At 46.4% G+C, this 14,663-nt stretch overlaps 3 protein-coding genes across 10 annotated transcripts; 1 reads left to right on the forward strand and 2 right to left on the reverse strand.

Annotated features, from left to right (window-relative positions):
* Positions 1-270: 270 nt before the first annotated feature.
* On the reverse strand, positions 271-1,910 carry LOC117147876. Of its 2 annotated transcripts, XM_033314956.1 has the most exons (3): positions 1,723-1,910; positions 1,376-1,482; positions 271-633 (listed from the first exon to the last, which is right to left on the reverse strand). In XM_033314956.1, exons 2-3 carry the CDS (start codon positions 1,379-1,381, stop codon positions 352-354), a joined length of 288 nt encoding a protein of 95 aa, XP_033170847.1. In that variant the 5' UTR covers positions 1,382-1,482; positions 1,723-1,910; the 3' UTR covers positions 271-351. The 2 variants fall into 2 exon arrangements, with proteins under 2 accessions (XP_033170847.1, XP_033170846.1); XM_033314955.1 differs by having other exon boundaries at positions 1,376-1,910.
* Positions 1,911-2,404: 494 nt separating this feature from the next.
* LOC117146853 (ral GTPase-activating protein subunit beta) lies at positions 2,405-12,136 on the forward strand. Of its 7 annotated transcripts, XM_033313419.1 has the most exons (16): positions 2,405-3,033; positions 3,628-3,847; positions 4,135-4,533; positions 4,595-4,855; positions 5,179-5,727; positions 6,549-6,731; positions 7,134-7,274; positions 7,402-7,945; positions 8,009-8,232; positions 8,379-8,570; positions 8,741-8,881; positions 9,209-9,226; positions 9,622-10,176; positions 10,242-10,828; positions 10,889-11,724; positions 11,803-12,136. In XM_033313419.1, the coding sequence occupies exons 1-16, from the start codon at positions 2,842-2,844 to the stop codon at positions 11,915-11,917; spliced, it is 5,157 nt and encodes a 1,718-aa protein (XP_033169310.1). In that variant the 5' UTR covers positions 2,405-2,841; the 3' UTR covers positions 11,918-12,136. The 7 variants fall into 7 exon arrangements, with proteins under 7 accessions (XP_033169310.1, XP_033169309.1, XP_033169312.1 ...); XM_033313418.1 differs by lacking the exon at positions 9,209-9,226 and having other exon boundaries at positions 9,568-10,176; XM_033313420.1 differs by lacking the exon at positions 9,209-9,226 and having other exon boundaries at positions 2,406-3,033.
* A 1,150-nt stretch (positions 12,137-13,286) lies between these two features.
* Positions 13,287-14,577, reverse strand: LOC117147549 (glycine-rich protein DOT1). Its single transcript, XM_033314490.1, has 2 exons — positions 14,487-14,577; positions 13,287-14,417 (listed from the first exon to the last, which is right to left on the reverse strand). Exons 1-2 carry the CDS (start codon positions 14,490-14,492, stop codon positions 13,416-13,418), a joined length of 1,008 nt encoding a protein of 335 aa, XP_033170381.1. The 5' UTR covers positions 14,493-14,577; the 3' UTR covers positions 13,287-13,415.
* Between the last annotated feature and the right edge of the window lie 86 nt (positions 14,578-14,663).

The raw sequence follows: 14,663 nt of genomic DNA on the forward strand, positions 1-14,663 counted from the left end.
ATTATGCACCATTAATTTATACCAAAAAGAAAAGAGATTTTCAGTGGGCAGATCAGATTGGTGGGAATTCAAGTCATATCCAAGAAATGGTTGGCTAATCGTGATTATGATCTTGTCTCGGTCTATTATGGTCTGTTAATTGATCCATGCATGGAATGCAGCTGTTTGGGAGCTCTGCAATCTCGAAACAAGTTTGGCTCAAGTCTTCAGTTCAACTTAACGCTTAACTTATATAAATAAATATTTAAAATCATATGGAAAGTGTCGCCATTTAAGTTTTTCTAGTACATATATATTTGTTCGTTCTATTCAGTGTTTATTTCGCATCAAAAGTACATGAGTGGTATCCTTCTACTTCTGCTTCAACCATCCACCATAGGGCTGCACCAGTGGGGCATCGTAGACGGCGGCGTGTCCAACGCGCACCACGGAGGGCACCACTGGAACGGACTCGACCACGTTGACGTGGCGCACCACCGGCACATGGCGGACCACAGGCACACTGCGCACCACCGGAACGGAGCGGACAACTGGCACGGAACGGACCACCGGAACGGAGGACACCGGCGAGTAGATGACACTGCTCTGGGCGAGGGCCACGCAGGCGGCGATCAGGAAGGCGGCGATGAAGAACTGCAGGGATGGTAAGGATCGGAAATGGTCAGATAAAAGCAAACACAAAATGGAGGATCGGCTATTTTCTTGTTATAGGATCCCAATTTGAGGATCCAGCGAAGAGAAAGTAAAAATATCCATCTATACTTTGAGGATTGATAGATCAATCTATTATCTATCAATCTAATACTATCTAACTATGTAACTTTCTAAGTATCTAACTATCTAAGTATCTTACTATCTTGCTATCTAGCTATCTATCTATATATCCATCCATCTATCTATCTATAATCTACAATCTAAATGTTTGAGTATACTATCTTACTATCTAACTATCTATTTATCCAAATATCTAACAATCTATCTATTCGCCTTTTTATATATATCTATAATATATTTATACCAAATTAACATTTGTTATACATTTAAACTGCACTTTTTGTGAACGTTCATAAAAAAGTTTATTATTTATTTATTGCAACATCAAAATGTAAAGCAATTTAGGCGATTTTCAAATTAAAATCAATTTTTATGGCCATCAGACGATAAAAAAAAACCAGAACACAATTAAGATCACTTTTTCTTCACAAATTTTGCATCACACTGTTTTTTTTATTATTACTGTTTTTATATTTCAACATTCTACTTATTTTCACATAAAAAAAAACTTGAAAACTTGAACTTGTATTTGTTTCGTTATTGTGCATTAACAATTTGGTCAGCTATCCTTTGTTTGGTATCCTTGCGACCTTCAACTCACCTTCATGTTTTCAAACTTTGTTCTTTTTGAGTAAGTTGTGCTTGAGGGGACTGGACAATTTGTGCTGATCTGTCGCCGGTTACGATGATCTTATATACCCGTAGTGCCTAGAATCCGAAAAGTGGAGCAATAAAACTGGCCAAAAAGAACGTATACGGATGCAAATTTTGTGCGGGGTTGGTTTAATTGTTTAGATATTGATTTTGGGATGCCATTATCATTGATATTTGCCAGATTTACCAGAGACGATCGAACAATGCGTGCCGAAGTCATAACTTATTTGTGACGCCTTTCAAATCGCCAGAACAATGAGAACTTGTTCCTTTTGCGACAGGTGATCATCTCACCTGGCGAATTTCCGCACCTTTGATGAATTCTTGTGCAAATTGATTGCTTCATAAACGTTGTGCTGGGTTTACTGTCTTCTTTTTTTTTTGGTGGCCTCTTTTATTTTCGGCTAAACTCAATTTATGAGCCCATTGTCCACGCCCATTATGATTTTCGGTTCACCGAAAATGATGCAAATTTATGCAAATTTCAGTAATGCTTCCTCCTCAACACAAATAGCGCAAAAACACAAAAATTGTTTGCTTTTGGTTTTCTCATACAAAATATTTTGGCAATATGAAAAGTAACATTATTAGTCGCTTATACTACTAATCTCTCTTTAATTTCGCTGTTTAATTGCACTGTCTTAATGCTTTTGAGCGAATTTCTTTTGATGTTCGGAGTCTTTCGGTAGTTTACCCATTTTATGTGGGGTTTTGTTTAATAAACATTTATGTAAATCTATTGTTTAAGCCCACTTTCTCCCAGAAAAATAAATATCAGACGAAAAATGGAAAACAATGAAGGGCTTTTGTTTAATTTTCATTCATAGATAAATAGATGCAACACATTTTTTTAATGTATTTAAATGTGTTTTAATTTTATAACTGCTATAAATTTGCTTAGCATTAATCAACACTTGCGATATCGATTGTCGATAGGCGCCGATAGTCTCGCCCAAGTATAAAAAAACACAGCTGTTTACATCGCTCCATCTCGCTCGCTCGCTTTTCGCTGTGGATTTCTTTTTTTTATTGTATTAAACAAATCGCAAAAATAGGTCTTTAATGGCGGTGTAATCGAATCGTAGTTGTAAACAAAAACAAATAAAAGGGGTGGGAAGTGCGAGGCAACATAAACATTTGGGGGACTTCGCATTTTGCAACATGAGAGCGGTCAATTAGCAAGTCAACAACAACAACATGGCGCACCTGCAACAAAATTCTTCATGTTGACGTCAACAAAGTGAAATCCGATCAAGAAATCGTAGCGATCGCAAGGAAAGGACCGCAATAGGGATAATCGGGTGAAACGGAAGCATCGAGGAGGAGGAGGAGGATTACTACAATCCCCAGGATCAGCAGGAGCAGCAGACTACCCAGCATATCTAGAGTCCTCGGATCCATCATCACTCCAGGATGTACTCCGAGTGGGCCTCGCTGTCCGCCCAAATCACAGCCAACAGCTGCGGCGCCCAGTGCTTCAGTGTGCTGAACAAATTCCCCGCCTCCGCAGGACGCGAAGTGGTCGTCTCCGTGGTCAAGCAGCTGGGCACCAATCTGGGCATCACCCAGAATGCAGAGCCCAGTCACCTGGTCAAAGACGAAGAGGTGGGTCATCGTAGTTGTCCCACGCGGGATGGTCCTCTATAAAACAGCCTACTCTTGTTGAAAGCTGTAGATAATCCTTTGATTGATATTTGTAGTCAGGAAGGGATTCTGGATTTCAGGAAATCTGTTTATCCATTATGAGAAGCAAAGTACTATCCTTAAAATGCCTAAAACGATATAGTATATCTTATATCAAATTGAATTTTAAACCGGAAGTTAAACGTTCCTCATACAAGTTTCTTTACTTCAAGACTTGCAACAAACATTGTTCATTCACATGTCCAAAAAAACATTATTTTAATGGATGAAATAATGTATTAGTAATGTGCTGGAAAAGCTTCCATTAAATCCATAAAATTGTGCATGTAATTGCCGAATGAATGAATGAAAACTCAATTTATATTACCTCAATCTGGAAACGAAATATAATTGTTGTTTGTTGGTTTAATGTAGAGTTGCTATTTATAGAATGCTTGGGATGTTTTCATAGAAAAATACGAGTTTTCCTTAGAATGGAAAATGTTGAAACTCATATAAAAGTAATACTTACAATCAGACGCTATTTAGTAACATTGCAACGCGATTCGATTCCAGGTAAAATGGTGCATGGACGTGATATGCTTCGGACTTTCGCTTCCTCTGCAGGAACACGAGACGATCAAGGACTGCGTGAATGTGTACTGCGAGTGGCTGACGGCGCTGCATCCGCAGCCCAGGATCAGTGTTCCGAAGCCGATATGCGAGGATGCCAATCTCTATGCGCGCCAGATCATCAACCACTTTCACAATCTGTTTGTGCCGCGCCAGGGCGAAAGTAAGTAGATGCCCACTGGCCCCTGGATTTTATGATCTATATATGCTGTCCCTTGTGCTCGTATTAACCCCGCTCTAAATTTCAAGTCTTGCCATTTCTATACCAAACCACGCTTGGTAGGTTGCTCGTGCTCTTTACATATACGTACATAGATTGCTCTTGGGAAAAATAATGTCTAAGCTGTGAAAATGCTGTTAATTCTTGGACAATATTTGTCCTACGAGTAGGACTAGAATCCATTAGAATACTAAAGGCCACAACTAATACTTATGCCTAATGGCTTTCAGGTGCAGATACAATTAAACGGCAGGCAGTGCTCTGCCATCGGGTGCTACGAACTCTGCAGCAAACTGCCCAGATATCGCAGCTGATGGACCGTCAGACGTGGGACACGCTGTTACTCTTTTTGCTGGCTATCAATGAGATCCTGCTGGCGCCGCCCACCGTCAAGGACGATGTGGGCGATCAGCTGTGCGAGCGAGTGCTCTCCGTGCTCTTTGAGGTCTGGCTTCTGGCCTGCGTTCGCAGTTTTCCCTCGCCGTCGATGTGGAAGACGCTGCAGGAGTCGTGTGCCATGTGGCGGCACCGCGTGGCCCTCGTGGATCAATGGAATCGCGTAAACTTGGCCCTAACCGCTCGCCTGCTGGAGTTCAGCTATGGTCCTGCGTTTCCGCAGCTCAAGAATGGTGCGATTTGATAAATCAATATCATAACATAATAATTTCTAATCCCTTTATACCTCCACAGCCGACGAGGATGGCCAGCTGATACCAATTGGAATGTCCAACGACTGTGTGGCCCAGACATGGTACCGCTTCCTGCGGATGATTGGCAATCCCACGGCGCTCTGTTCACCACATATCATCAGCAAATCATCGCACTTTGTGCAGTGGGCCTTGACCCATGAAAAGGGCGCCGAGACGCATCAGCATCCTTGCCTGCAACAACTGCCGCAGATCTTCCTCAATGCCATGAAGGGCATTTCCAGTCAAGTGGACGCTTTTCTAGGTAAGATCCTGAGTGGAATTCGGGTGTTGATCCTTTTGGGAACCTGGTACTCGTGGAATGCCACTTTCAATTGCCTTTGTACAACTTGAATGTTTAAAATTCAAGGATTCAGTGCATGGCGAGTACCAGGTTCTATGTAGTGGGTAAATCCAATATTGTGGCTCTTCAACGTTTAGCATTAGATTATTGAAAGGCTAGCTGAGTACTTCTTTCTCTTTTCTCTTGTTCGTTTGTTTATCACTGGTTTTGCTAACTCCAAAAATTTGTATCTAAATCGAAAATGCCTAACTGAAATTCGCTTGAACAACCGTGCAAAAAAGCAGGCGTTTATCAGCCGCCGCCGCAGCAAACGGACGGTGTAGTGACGAATCTGCTGGAAATCCGGCACTCGCTCAACGAGGCCACCTCCTCGACCCTGCAGCAGTTCATCCACTCCAGTAGCGCCACGAATATTGCGAACCAGCAGAATCAGCCCGCCCATCACCATCATCACCTCCACTATCCGCATTTGCATTTACACGGCGCTGGTAGCTTTCTGCGCGACAATTTCATGAGCAACTCGGCCAGCTCCGCCCTGAACGCCATCATGGGTCACCATGGCGGCCACCATGGTCACCACCATCAGCAGCAGCAGCAGCAGCTCCAGATCAGTGCCTCGCCCACCAGCAGCCTGACGACGGGCGGCAGCTCCGCCGTGGGCAGCACCAGTGCCGGAGGCAGTCACTCTGCCGGAGTCGTTGGCAGCATCTCCTTTGGCGCCACTGAATCGCCTGGCACGGGTCAGGCCTCCGCCTCTGCCACGCCCACACCGCCACTCCAGCGACGTCTGGCGAAAAGCTTCAGCGTAGCACCCACCATCACACAACAGAAGGGTGCGGCTCTCCACGGAGAATCTCTATTTGGATAACCACCGAATGTTGTATTCCTTGTTGTGACACCAAGCTATGTTAAAACTTTATCCTGGCAGAGGTAGTTGAGGGTATTAAGTAGTTAGTAATATGACTAAAAACGTTCCTTACAAGGTAAACCTCAAGTTGTAGTATTCAATTTAAAGATCTAAAACAGTCTGCTTATATTAATGTAATCTTTTATATCACTACTTTTATACAAATCTCAACACAGCTCATGAGCATTTGTTTATATATGCAAATTGATGGTGATCTTAATGTTCTGGAAACGACTTACCCATCTGCCAGGGTATCTGAACTTCGGTGCACCGAAGCCAACCTTTTGTTTCATTTTTTTGTGCCATGGCGTGCTTCTGAATTGACCTGACTTGGTTTGCTTATTTTTTTGTTGCTTGCCTAGATGTTGTTTGCCTTGATCCATCGCCACATTTCTCCCAGCCAAGTTCGCACTCACGAGTTTTGCATTTTAGTTTTTTTTTCCATCTTTCGTATTATTTTCTTTGGCATCTCTGTATTTTTTTTTGTATAATTTGTTCCGTAGCATGAGTGGAATAATCTCGGTGTAATTGCCCGGCGCGGATGAGTCGGGCCGAGTAACTGTTGCCACTTTCCACCGGCGGATTATGCATTGTAATTTATCAACGAACGCCCACAATTATATAGCATGCTCCCTTCGTATCTGTATCTCGCGCTCCGCATATTTGTATCTAATTTCTCTAACAATTTCTCACACTTGCTCCACGCTGCTCCACTCACCCATCGCATCGCATTGCCTCGCATCTCAGGCTTGAGCAAGACCTCGCTTATTGGCCTCACCGGCGGTGGTGCACGCAACGCGATCAGCAGCAGCAGCACCACCAACGCCGGCAGCACGGGAACGGGATCCGGAGAGGGATCCGCTCCTGCTCCGGCGCCCACAACTCCCACGTCCACGTCGGGTCCGCCGTCGGCGAGCAGCAGCATCAACTGTAAGTGCATTGGGAAAACACCTAACTGATCTTGGCCGTGTGGCTCTCCAACTTCAGTAAACTGTTTAAAGAACTTCATTTTCCTATTATGTACTTTTTTTGGTCCTATGAAATATTTTAAAAACTTGGTTTAGATACACATGCGCCAAGATCAATCTGCTGTTTTCTAGTTTGTAATTTAACCGATAAAGCCTATCTGCGGATGGTTATATATTAACTAATTGGATCCATTGTTTTGTGTGTGCTGTGTGAATCGTTTGTGAGCTTCTCCCGTGCCGCCTAACTATCTAACAGATATTTTAACCGCCCCCCATTGCCATGATTGCTTCGCTCTCTCTCTGACACCGTCTGCTCTCTCTTTCCATCCCTCTATATCTGTCTCGCTCACTACCGCGATCGCAGCTCTGCCGCTGACTTCAATGGGAGCGGGTGTCGAGCTGGCCGTGGCCAGACCCAAGTGCAACAGCATTCTCCACGTATTCCACGAGTGGCTCTTCGAGGCGGCGCACATCGGAGGCGACACTTGGCGGCAAAATCGTAAAAGTGAGTTCCGGTATTTGTAATATAAGTTGTATGGCTAGTAAGTCCTTTACTACAGTTCGATCTAAAAGATTACCAAGTCTCTTTTTTTAACACAACATATGTTTTTTTTGTTATCCTTCGAAAATAGAGCAAGCATGCGAGGCCAGTAAGCGACCATCGTCGATGATAATGGAGCACCGCAAGGGATCGATATCGTTGTCGCAGCCCAACTCCCTGAACGACCCGCAATCGTTGCCACCCACGCTGACCATCGATAAGTATGAGTCCGGCCGAGCCGAGGCCATTGGAACGCTGTGCAAGATCTTCTGTGCGAAGAAGACGGGCGAGGAGATCCTGCCCGTCTATCTGGCCCGCTTCTACATGGCTTTGCAGCAGTGCCTGAAGATCACAGAGTCGCGGGAATGCGACGAGACGTTGGCTAGCATCCTGCTGCACTCGAGTGACCTGTTTCGCCTGGACCTGGATGGGATTAATGTGCTGCTGCCAGGTTTCATTGCCGCCTTGGAAATCGTACTGCCCGACAAGGACCTCAAGCTGAAGACCCAATCGATGGTCTTCAATCGCACCGAACTGCGTCGCTCGGCGATCAACATCCTGCTGTCCATTATGGTGCTGCCGTTGCACTACCAAACGCTGCCCATCCGGGATCTGACCTGCGAAACGAGCGAGAAGTATGTGGTTGAGCTTGTTGTATCTGATGTAATTGAGTTAACATTATTTTATAACTTCACCAGAATGTTTACCTTCATCCAGCTGAAGTCGCGGCTCATGAACATCCTGATGAATGCCCTGCAGGTGGAAACGGATGCCCAAAACACGCACATGCTCCTGGGCGGCCTGCTGCTCTGCGTCCAGGACGCCGTCACCTTCGAGGAGACGGAACTGGGCGGCGGCAATGCCAATCTCTCGCACAACTCCAGTGGTGTGCAGCACCACGACGCCAATCTACTGAGTTCGGGTTAGTTTCTGCAGCTCCAAGGGCAGCGCTCTTGAACTCATTCCATTTTGATTTGTTGGAATTTTTGTATTATTTAATTGCCCACCTTTTTTATTCGCATTTCCTTTTGGCATTTTTGTGTTTTTTTGTGGGCTGTTGATGAGCAGCGTGCTCGGAGCGTTCCGCTTCGCTGGTCAGCGCTGGCACAGCCAGCTTGGGCGGCCAGACGACGGCCACCATGGGAGCGGGATCGGGCTCCATTCGCGACACCGCCTCCGCCCACGACTACCCCAGCCTGACCATTTCCGATGACATGTCATTCGAGTTCGGCCAGGAACTGGAAGGGGTGACCACTTATGGTAAACTTTGTTTTTTGCATTTTTATTATATTTATATTAAGTTGGCTAAAGTTTTTTTATAGTCTTATTGTTATGTGGTTAATTTTCAGAATATTTACATAATATGCAACAATATTGTTTGCTTTCTTGTCAGCTTATTGGACTCAAACTAATACTATTCTTTCTTTTAGATAATGCCCATGCCCTCTTTGTGCGCGCCACGTATTTGGTCTGCCATCGACTGATCTCGTCGTGGAAGACGGATCTGAATGTTTCGCTGGCCGCCTTGGAGTTGCTGTCTGGCTTGGCCAGGTTACATATCCGGGAAACAGGTAAAGTTTGCTCCTCATTTTGGTGTGCATATGCTCCTGCAAAGGCTTTATTTGGAATGCTGATGGAATTGAACTCTGTATGAATATAGGATTCATTACAATAGGGAAATCCTTTGCAAGAGCATCAAAAGGCTTCGGTGGCACCGAGGCTGCACTTTCCTTTCCTGATTTTAATGTCGTTTGTTTTCTGTCCACCTCTGTTTGTTTATTTTCGAACTGTTACCATGTGCGTATCCTTTCAATGTTAACCCCCGCTGTAAAAACCCCCCAAATATCCACTTACCCACTTAATCCACTTAACCCCTAACTGTTTGCTTTGCTGTGCAGCCAGGAAATTTACAAATGGTAATTGATTGACGAAGCCAACTAACCTAACTAACGCCACTTTCTTCTGTCTTTCTTTCTTTCTTTTTTTTGTCGCGTTTCTTTTTCTAACCGCCATCGAAATCGCACCACCACCACTGCACCACATCCCGAATAAATCAAAAAATAATAACCTAATATATAATATGACCCACCTCATCCACATTGCCATCTATCAACTCACGTTGATTGCAATTTGTTTCTATATATAATATATGTGTATATTTAATTTGCATCTCCAACCGATAACGAATGTATATAACCCCAACAACCACCACCACCAACCACCAAACACCAACCACTCATCCAAATCGCCCACGTAGACACCTTAGTGAAAATATACGAAGCTAGTCAGAATCTAACGATAATCTCCTCAGACGCTCTAGAGTGCAAGCGGGCCGTGAAGTGGATCTGTGACTATATATGCTACCAGTGCTCCCGTCCGCCGCCGGCGCACAGCAAGGATCTGCACAGCACCATTGTGGCGGCCTTTCAGTGCACCGCCGCCTGGCTGATGCAGCATCCCTATTTGCTGCAGGACAAGGATTGCCTGCAAACGGTCCTCGAGGTGGTGGAGCTGGGCATTTCGGGCACCAAGAGCCAGAGCAAGGGCACCGATATACCCAAGTTTAAGGACGAAAAGGAGCTAAAGCCCGCCTCGATGAGAGTGCGAGATGCTGCAGAGAATCTGCTGACCATTATCCTCGAGCAAGTGGGCTATTTCCCCAGCGAGTGCGGTCCAGAGTCCATATCCTCGCTATTGGATGAGCTGGCGCTCATGAAGCACTGTAACTCTATGGTGCCGGCGGCGGCGGCCAGCAGTGAGCAGGCCATTGCCAAGTTTAAGTACTTCGTGACCGAGAACTCCACCATATTGGCACTGCTCGAGGAGCCGTTGGGCAATGACCAGGATCCCCAACCCACAGTGACTCGTAAGTCTCTATCAATCAAAGTTCTTTGCTGCACTTTACTAATGAAAGTTGTTGTCTTTATTTAGTGCTCATTCGCGGCCCCTTTGGTCGACATGCCTGGACCATGCAGTTGCGTCATCTGCCTCGCAGTAAGTCTGGGATTAAGTACCATGCCATTAATCCTGGCAGGCCCATACCCATGAACGATGCAACGCAGCGGCTGGATAGCGAGCAAAAGAACTTCCCCGACGGCGTGGACAAAGTGCAGCCTTGTGTGGCGGACTACTCCATACCCACCATCGAACAAATGCGCGAGCAATACGGCACTGCTGTCATACGAGAGCTGGAGTCATTACTGGAGAACCAGAGCATTCACGAGAAACTGGCCTGGGCGGAGGCGGACACCAGTGCGGATAGTTTGTCGCACGCACAGGAATGTGTGCCGCCAACGGTGTGCCACGAGTTCCATGCGGCGCGTCTCTTTCTCTCACACTTTGGTTTCCTGGGCTTCGAGACGCGGAATCCACAAAATCCAGCTGAGGCACTGGGCAATCCGCCACAGCGGCCGCTAATCGTGCTGGACACCAAGTCCGCAGCCTTCGCCGCCGATCTGGATCGATTGGATAAGCTGAGTGCGAGGACGCACGACAGCGTTTATGTTTTCTATGTAAAGGTGTGTCAATAACATTTCCTTACATTTCGATTTATATGCTAATTGATCCAATATTTGCAGAGTGGCCAAACGAGTGCCCAGCAGATTATCGCCAATATGGGTGAGGAATCGTCTGCCAGCCATGATCCTCACTTCGCCAGCATGCTGCAAACGCTGGGCTGGCCGGTTCAGGTTTCAGAACACTCTGGCTGGACAGGCTTTGCCCACAACTCGTGGTCACTCAAGGGAACGCCCGAGGAGCAGCTAAAGTCCACTGCCAACGAGCTGAACTACAATGGATCACAGCGGGTGCTCTACTGGGCGGATGTGTCATCGGAAATCGCCTTCGTGGTGCCCACGTCGTGGAATCTGCGATACAATAGCGACACTTGCGATAGTGGAAGCATCTCGAGCACGGATCAGATTGGCTCCAGCAATGTCTGGACACGCGGAGAGGCCGACAGTGCGGCTGGCCTGGCAAAATCCAAGTCAAGGAATCTTAGCCTAGAACTCGACACGAATCGCAGGGATGTAAAGGAGCCAGTTCCGCCGACGCGGCGAAAAGGAAATGTGACGAAACCCACGCTGTTGGCCCAGGCCCCCGCCAAGATCTTTCTGGTGTGGCTGGAGAGCTACGAGGATTACCTAAACTTTCCGCTCGAGGATCTGCTAGCCTATACGCGCACTGGCGAGGAGCTGCAGACGCAGCAGTTGCCTCGCGCCTCCGACTGTCACGTGATCTTCGTGCATTCGCTGCTCTCGGGACTTCTGAGAGTAAAGTTGCAAGGTCCACCGGGAAGGATGAGCTTTGCCACACCCCTGGTCGATGGCATGGTCCTGAGCCGGCGGGTAGTCGGAAATCTGGTGCGACAAACGGCATTGAACATATCACGCCGCCGGCGCCTGGACAATGATAAGTAAGTGGGCTCTCCTCTCCTCTCCTCTTATCTGTGCATCCAACACCTAACTAATGGTAACTCACCTCTTTGCTTTAGCTACCAACCGCCTCATGTGCGACGACGACTCAAGGTGCAGGACATTGTCCAGAAGTACAAAATGGATCTGAGCGAGGCCGATCTGCTGGCCCATCTGTTCCAGCGCGCAATTTAGCCGGCTATCGGAAGTATTATTAACCCGCTACCTAGTTTAAGAGCCAGAGATGTGGTCTTTTCTATGTCTGTATTAACGTGTGCTTAACTAAAACCCCAAAACAAAACTGATCCATAATCGGTGTCCACTGAGTGTTACCCGAATGATTATCGTATGCTAATTATTATTTATTGCTAATAAATCGAATTATACTTTGTAAAAGTATTTGTAATATTATAAGCCCTTGCGTTTTTCGCCTCCGTTTTGGGCAATCCGTTCAAGCTATGGTGTTAGTGGAAACAATGGCTCTCCATGTGTATTCACATAATTGGCAGCCACATCCGAAATCAATTTGGTCCACAGCATGTGGGAGCGATTCGAGATGATCGCGTGAGGAGCAAATGATAGCAAGACGTGGGGATTCTAATTTAAATGTTTATATATTGCACACTAAATAAATTAGTAAAATCTATGGTTAGTTTAATATTCAAGTTAATGGTTTCAAAACTATTATTTTCTTGGAAACAAATTGAGATCATCTTGAAATCTCGTGAGTGAAAGGCCCTTGCTTCACGTCGCCATCTCTTTCGGTTGTTAGCACAGCATCTTGTTAATTTCACCTTTGACTTGGATGTCTGGGAGTCTCGGAGTCTGAAATCGGGTCCGGTGATCGGAGGTGGGGCATTTGGACACACGCGGGCCCGGCATTTCGCAACTCCACCGACGGGCAATCAATTCAAAACAAAACTGTTGCCGGCCAAGGGGCCATCTCGTCATCATCAATGAAAGTCGTGATGTAATCGGCTAACACGTTACACATTTTGTGGCTGGTTTTGCATATGTATGTATGTATGTTTGGGCCATTTATTTATTAACAAATAATATAAGTTAATGATGAAGAGGCCGGATTGCCTGCTCTTCGCTTTTCATGTGCTTTTCTCAGCCTTGAAAATGAAATTGGGTAAGCATAACAAGTTTGCCGAGATCTTCGTGGTATTTGTTGAGTTTATTTATTTCTTCAAGCTAATGATGTATTTTATTATTTACAAATTATTTCTTTACAAATATTTACGCCTGAGGGGCAACTTTTTCAAACTAAAATAAATGCATTGTTATGATGAACCTGTCATTTAGAAATAATTGTGGGAACATAGTGTTACAATAACTTGAACTGCATTGTTATTTAAGTGTGATCGAGTTGATTATTTTGCAACAATTATTTATGTCTTTTATGGAAAGTGTCTTTGGAATTTGTCAAGCCATTAACAACATTTGCTTTATTTCGAATTTTTAACTTTATGCCCAGCTTATTTGTGGTATGTAAATAAAACACTTCAAATTGGTTCAAATTGTTTATTAACAAATAATTTAAGTTAATAATGATGGATGTTTTTTTCTGATAATGACTGTGAAGGATTAGCCTAGGAAAAAAAATACATAACGATAGAATAGAAGATGGTGAAAAAAAAAAACAATTCATTTGGTCTAACTAACTAGGCGAGCTGTGGATGCAGTGCATCTACCAGGCCGAAGGTGGACCACCGCTGCTCCAGCCACCGGAAGCGGCACCTCCGCCGGCGCTCCAGCCACCGGAAATGGCACCTCCACCGGAGCCCCAGCCTCCCTTGGAGCCACCAGCGCCCTGGGACTGCTGCTGCTCCTGGACGCGCATCACCTTCAGGGTTCCCCGCTGCACCACGTGTCCGCTCTTGAAGAAGGCTCCCTGCGCCTGATCGGCCTTCAAAATTATAGCCTTGCCCTTGGAGCCGAAGGTGTTGATCAGCTGGCCATTGATGGCAGCCACATCAGCGGATCCACCACCGCCGCCGCCGCCAAACGAATCCTCCTGCAGCACCAACTGGATGATCTGCGGCAGAATGGCATTGAACTGCTGGGCATCGAAGGAGGCGGCACCACCGTAACCATGTCCCGAAGCATACGACTGTCCGTAGGAGTGCGAATGGCCGTGGTCATAGGAGTAGCCACTGGAGCCACTGGAAGCATGATAGGCAATGGGAGCAGCTGGCGGAGCAGGGGCAGGAATCGAAATCGGAATGGGAACGGGGGCAGGAGCTGGGACTGGAGCCGGTGCCTGTTCGATGATCTTGTAGATCTGAGCCTGCTGGCCGCCATAGGATCCGTGACCACTGGCGTAGCCATGACCATGACCGTGACTGTAGCCATGACCTTCCGAGGACACAATGCCGCCGGCTGATCCTCCAGCGTTGCTGTAGCCCTGACCCTCCTGCAGAATGACCTTGATGATCTGCGGGGAGCCACCGTGTCCATGTCCGTAGCCATGTCCCTGCGCATACCCATGACCTCCGCCGCCTCCCTGGGCATATGAATATCCGTGACCTCCGCCGCCACCTCCACCTCCACCGCCTCCCGAACTGGGCGTGGCTATCACATTGTAAGTGGTCTTGCTACCTCCTCCTCCTCCACCACCGCCTCCGCCGCCCAGAAGGGACAGGAAGGTGGCATTGCAGGCGCAGATGGTGGCCAACAGGCAGATGAAGACCTGGTGATAAGGTAATCCGTTTAGCACACATCCAGCTGGTAATCCACATCCGTTGATGCCACAACTCACCTTCATTTCAGCGTTGAGCTATCTCTGTTTCAAATTGGGAAAAATAGGTGGAATCGAAGGCGACACCTGTGCGTCGAGCTGTTCCCGGCTAGCGAATGATGACGACCTCCAGCAGATCCAACGTTTTTATACAAGAGTTCCATCGGAGATCCACCACAAACCGTTAGATGCGGCGAT

The sequence above is a fragment of the Drosophila mauritiana genome, chromosome X (assembly GCF_004382145.1).
Source record: "Drosophila mauritiana strain mau12 chromosome X, ASM438214v1, whole genome shotgun sequence".
NCBI classification, from domain to species: domain Eukaryota; kingdom Metazoa; phylum Arthropoda; class Insecta; order Diptera; family Drosophilidae; genus Drosophila; species Drosophila mauritiana.

What these genes read in the sequence shown, in the direction of transcription:
- LOC117146853 (XM_033313418.1), top strand. Translation starts at nt 2,842, where the DNA reads ATGTACTCCGAGTGGGCCTCGCTGTCCGCCCAAATCACAGCCAACAGC. An exon ending in GTTTCCGCAGCTCAAGAATG is followed by an intron (nt 4,534 to 4,594) that starts GTGCGATTTGAT and finishes ATACCTCCACAG; the next exon opens with CCGACGAGGATGGCCAGCTG. An exon ending in GTTACATATCCGGGAAACAG is followed by an intron (nt 8,882 to 9,567) that starts GTAAAGTTTGCT and finishes TCGCCCACGTAG; the next exon opens with ACACCTTAGTGAAAATATAC.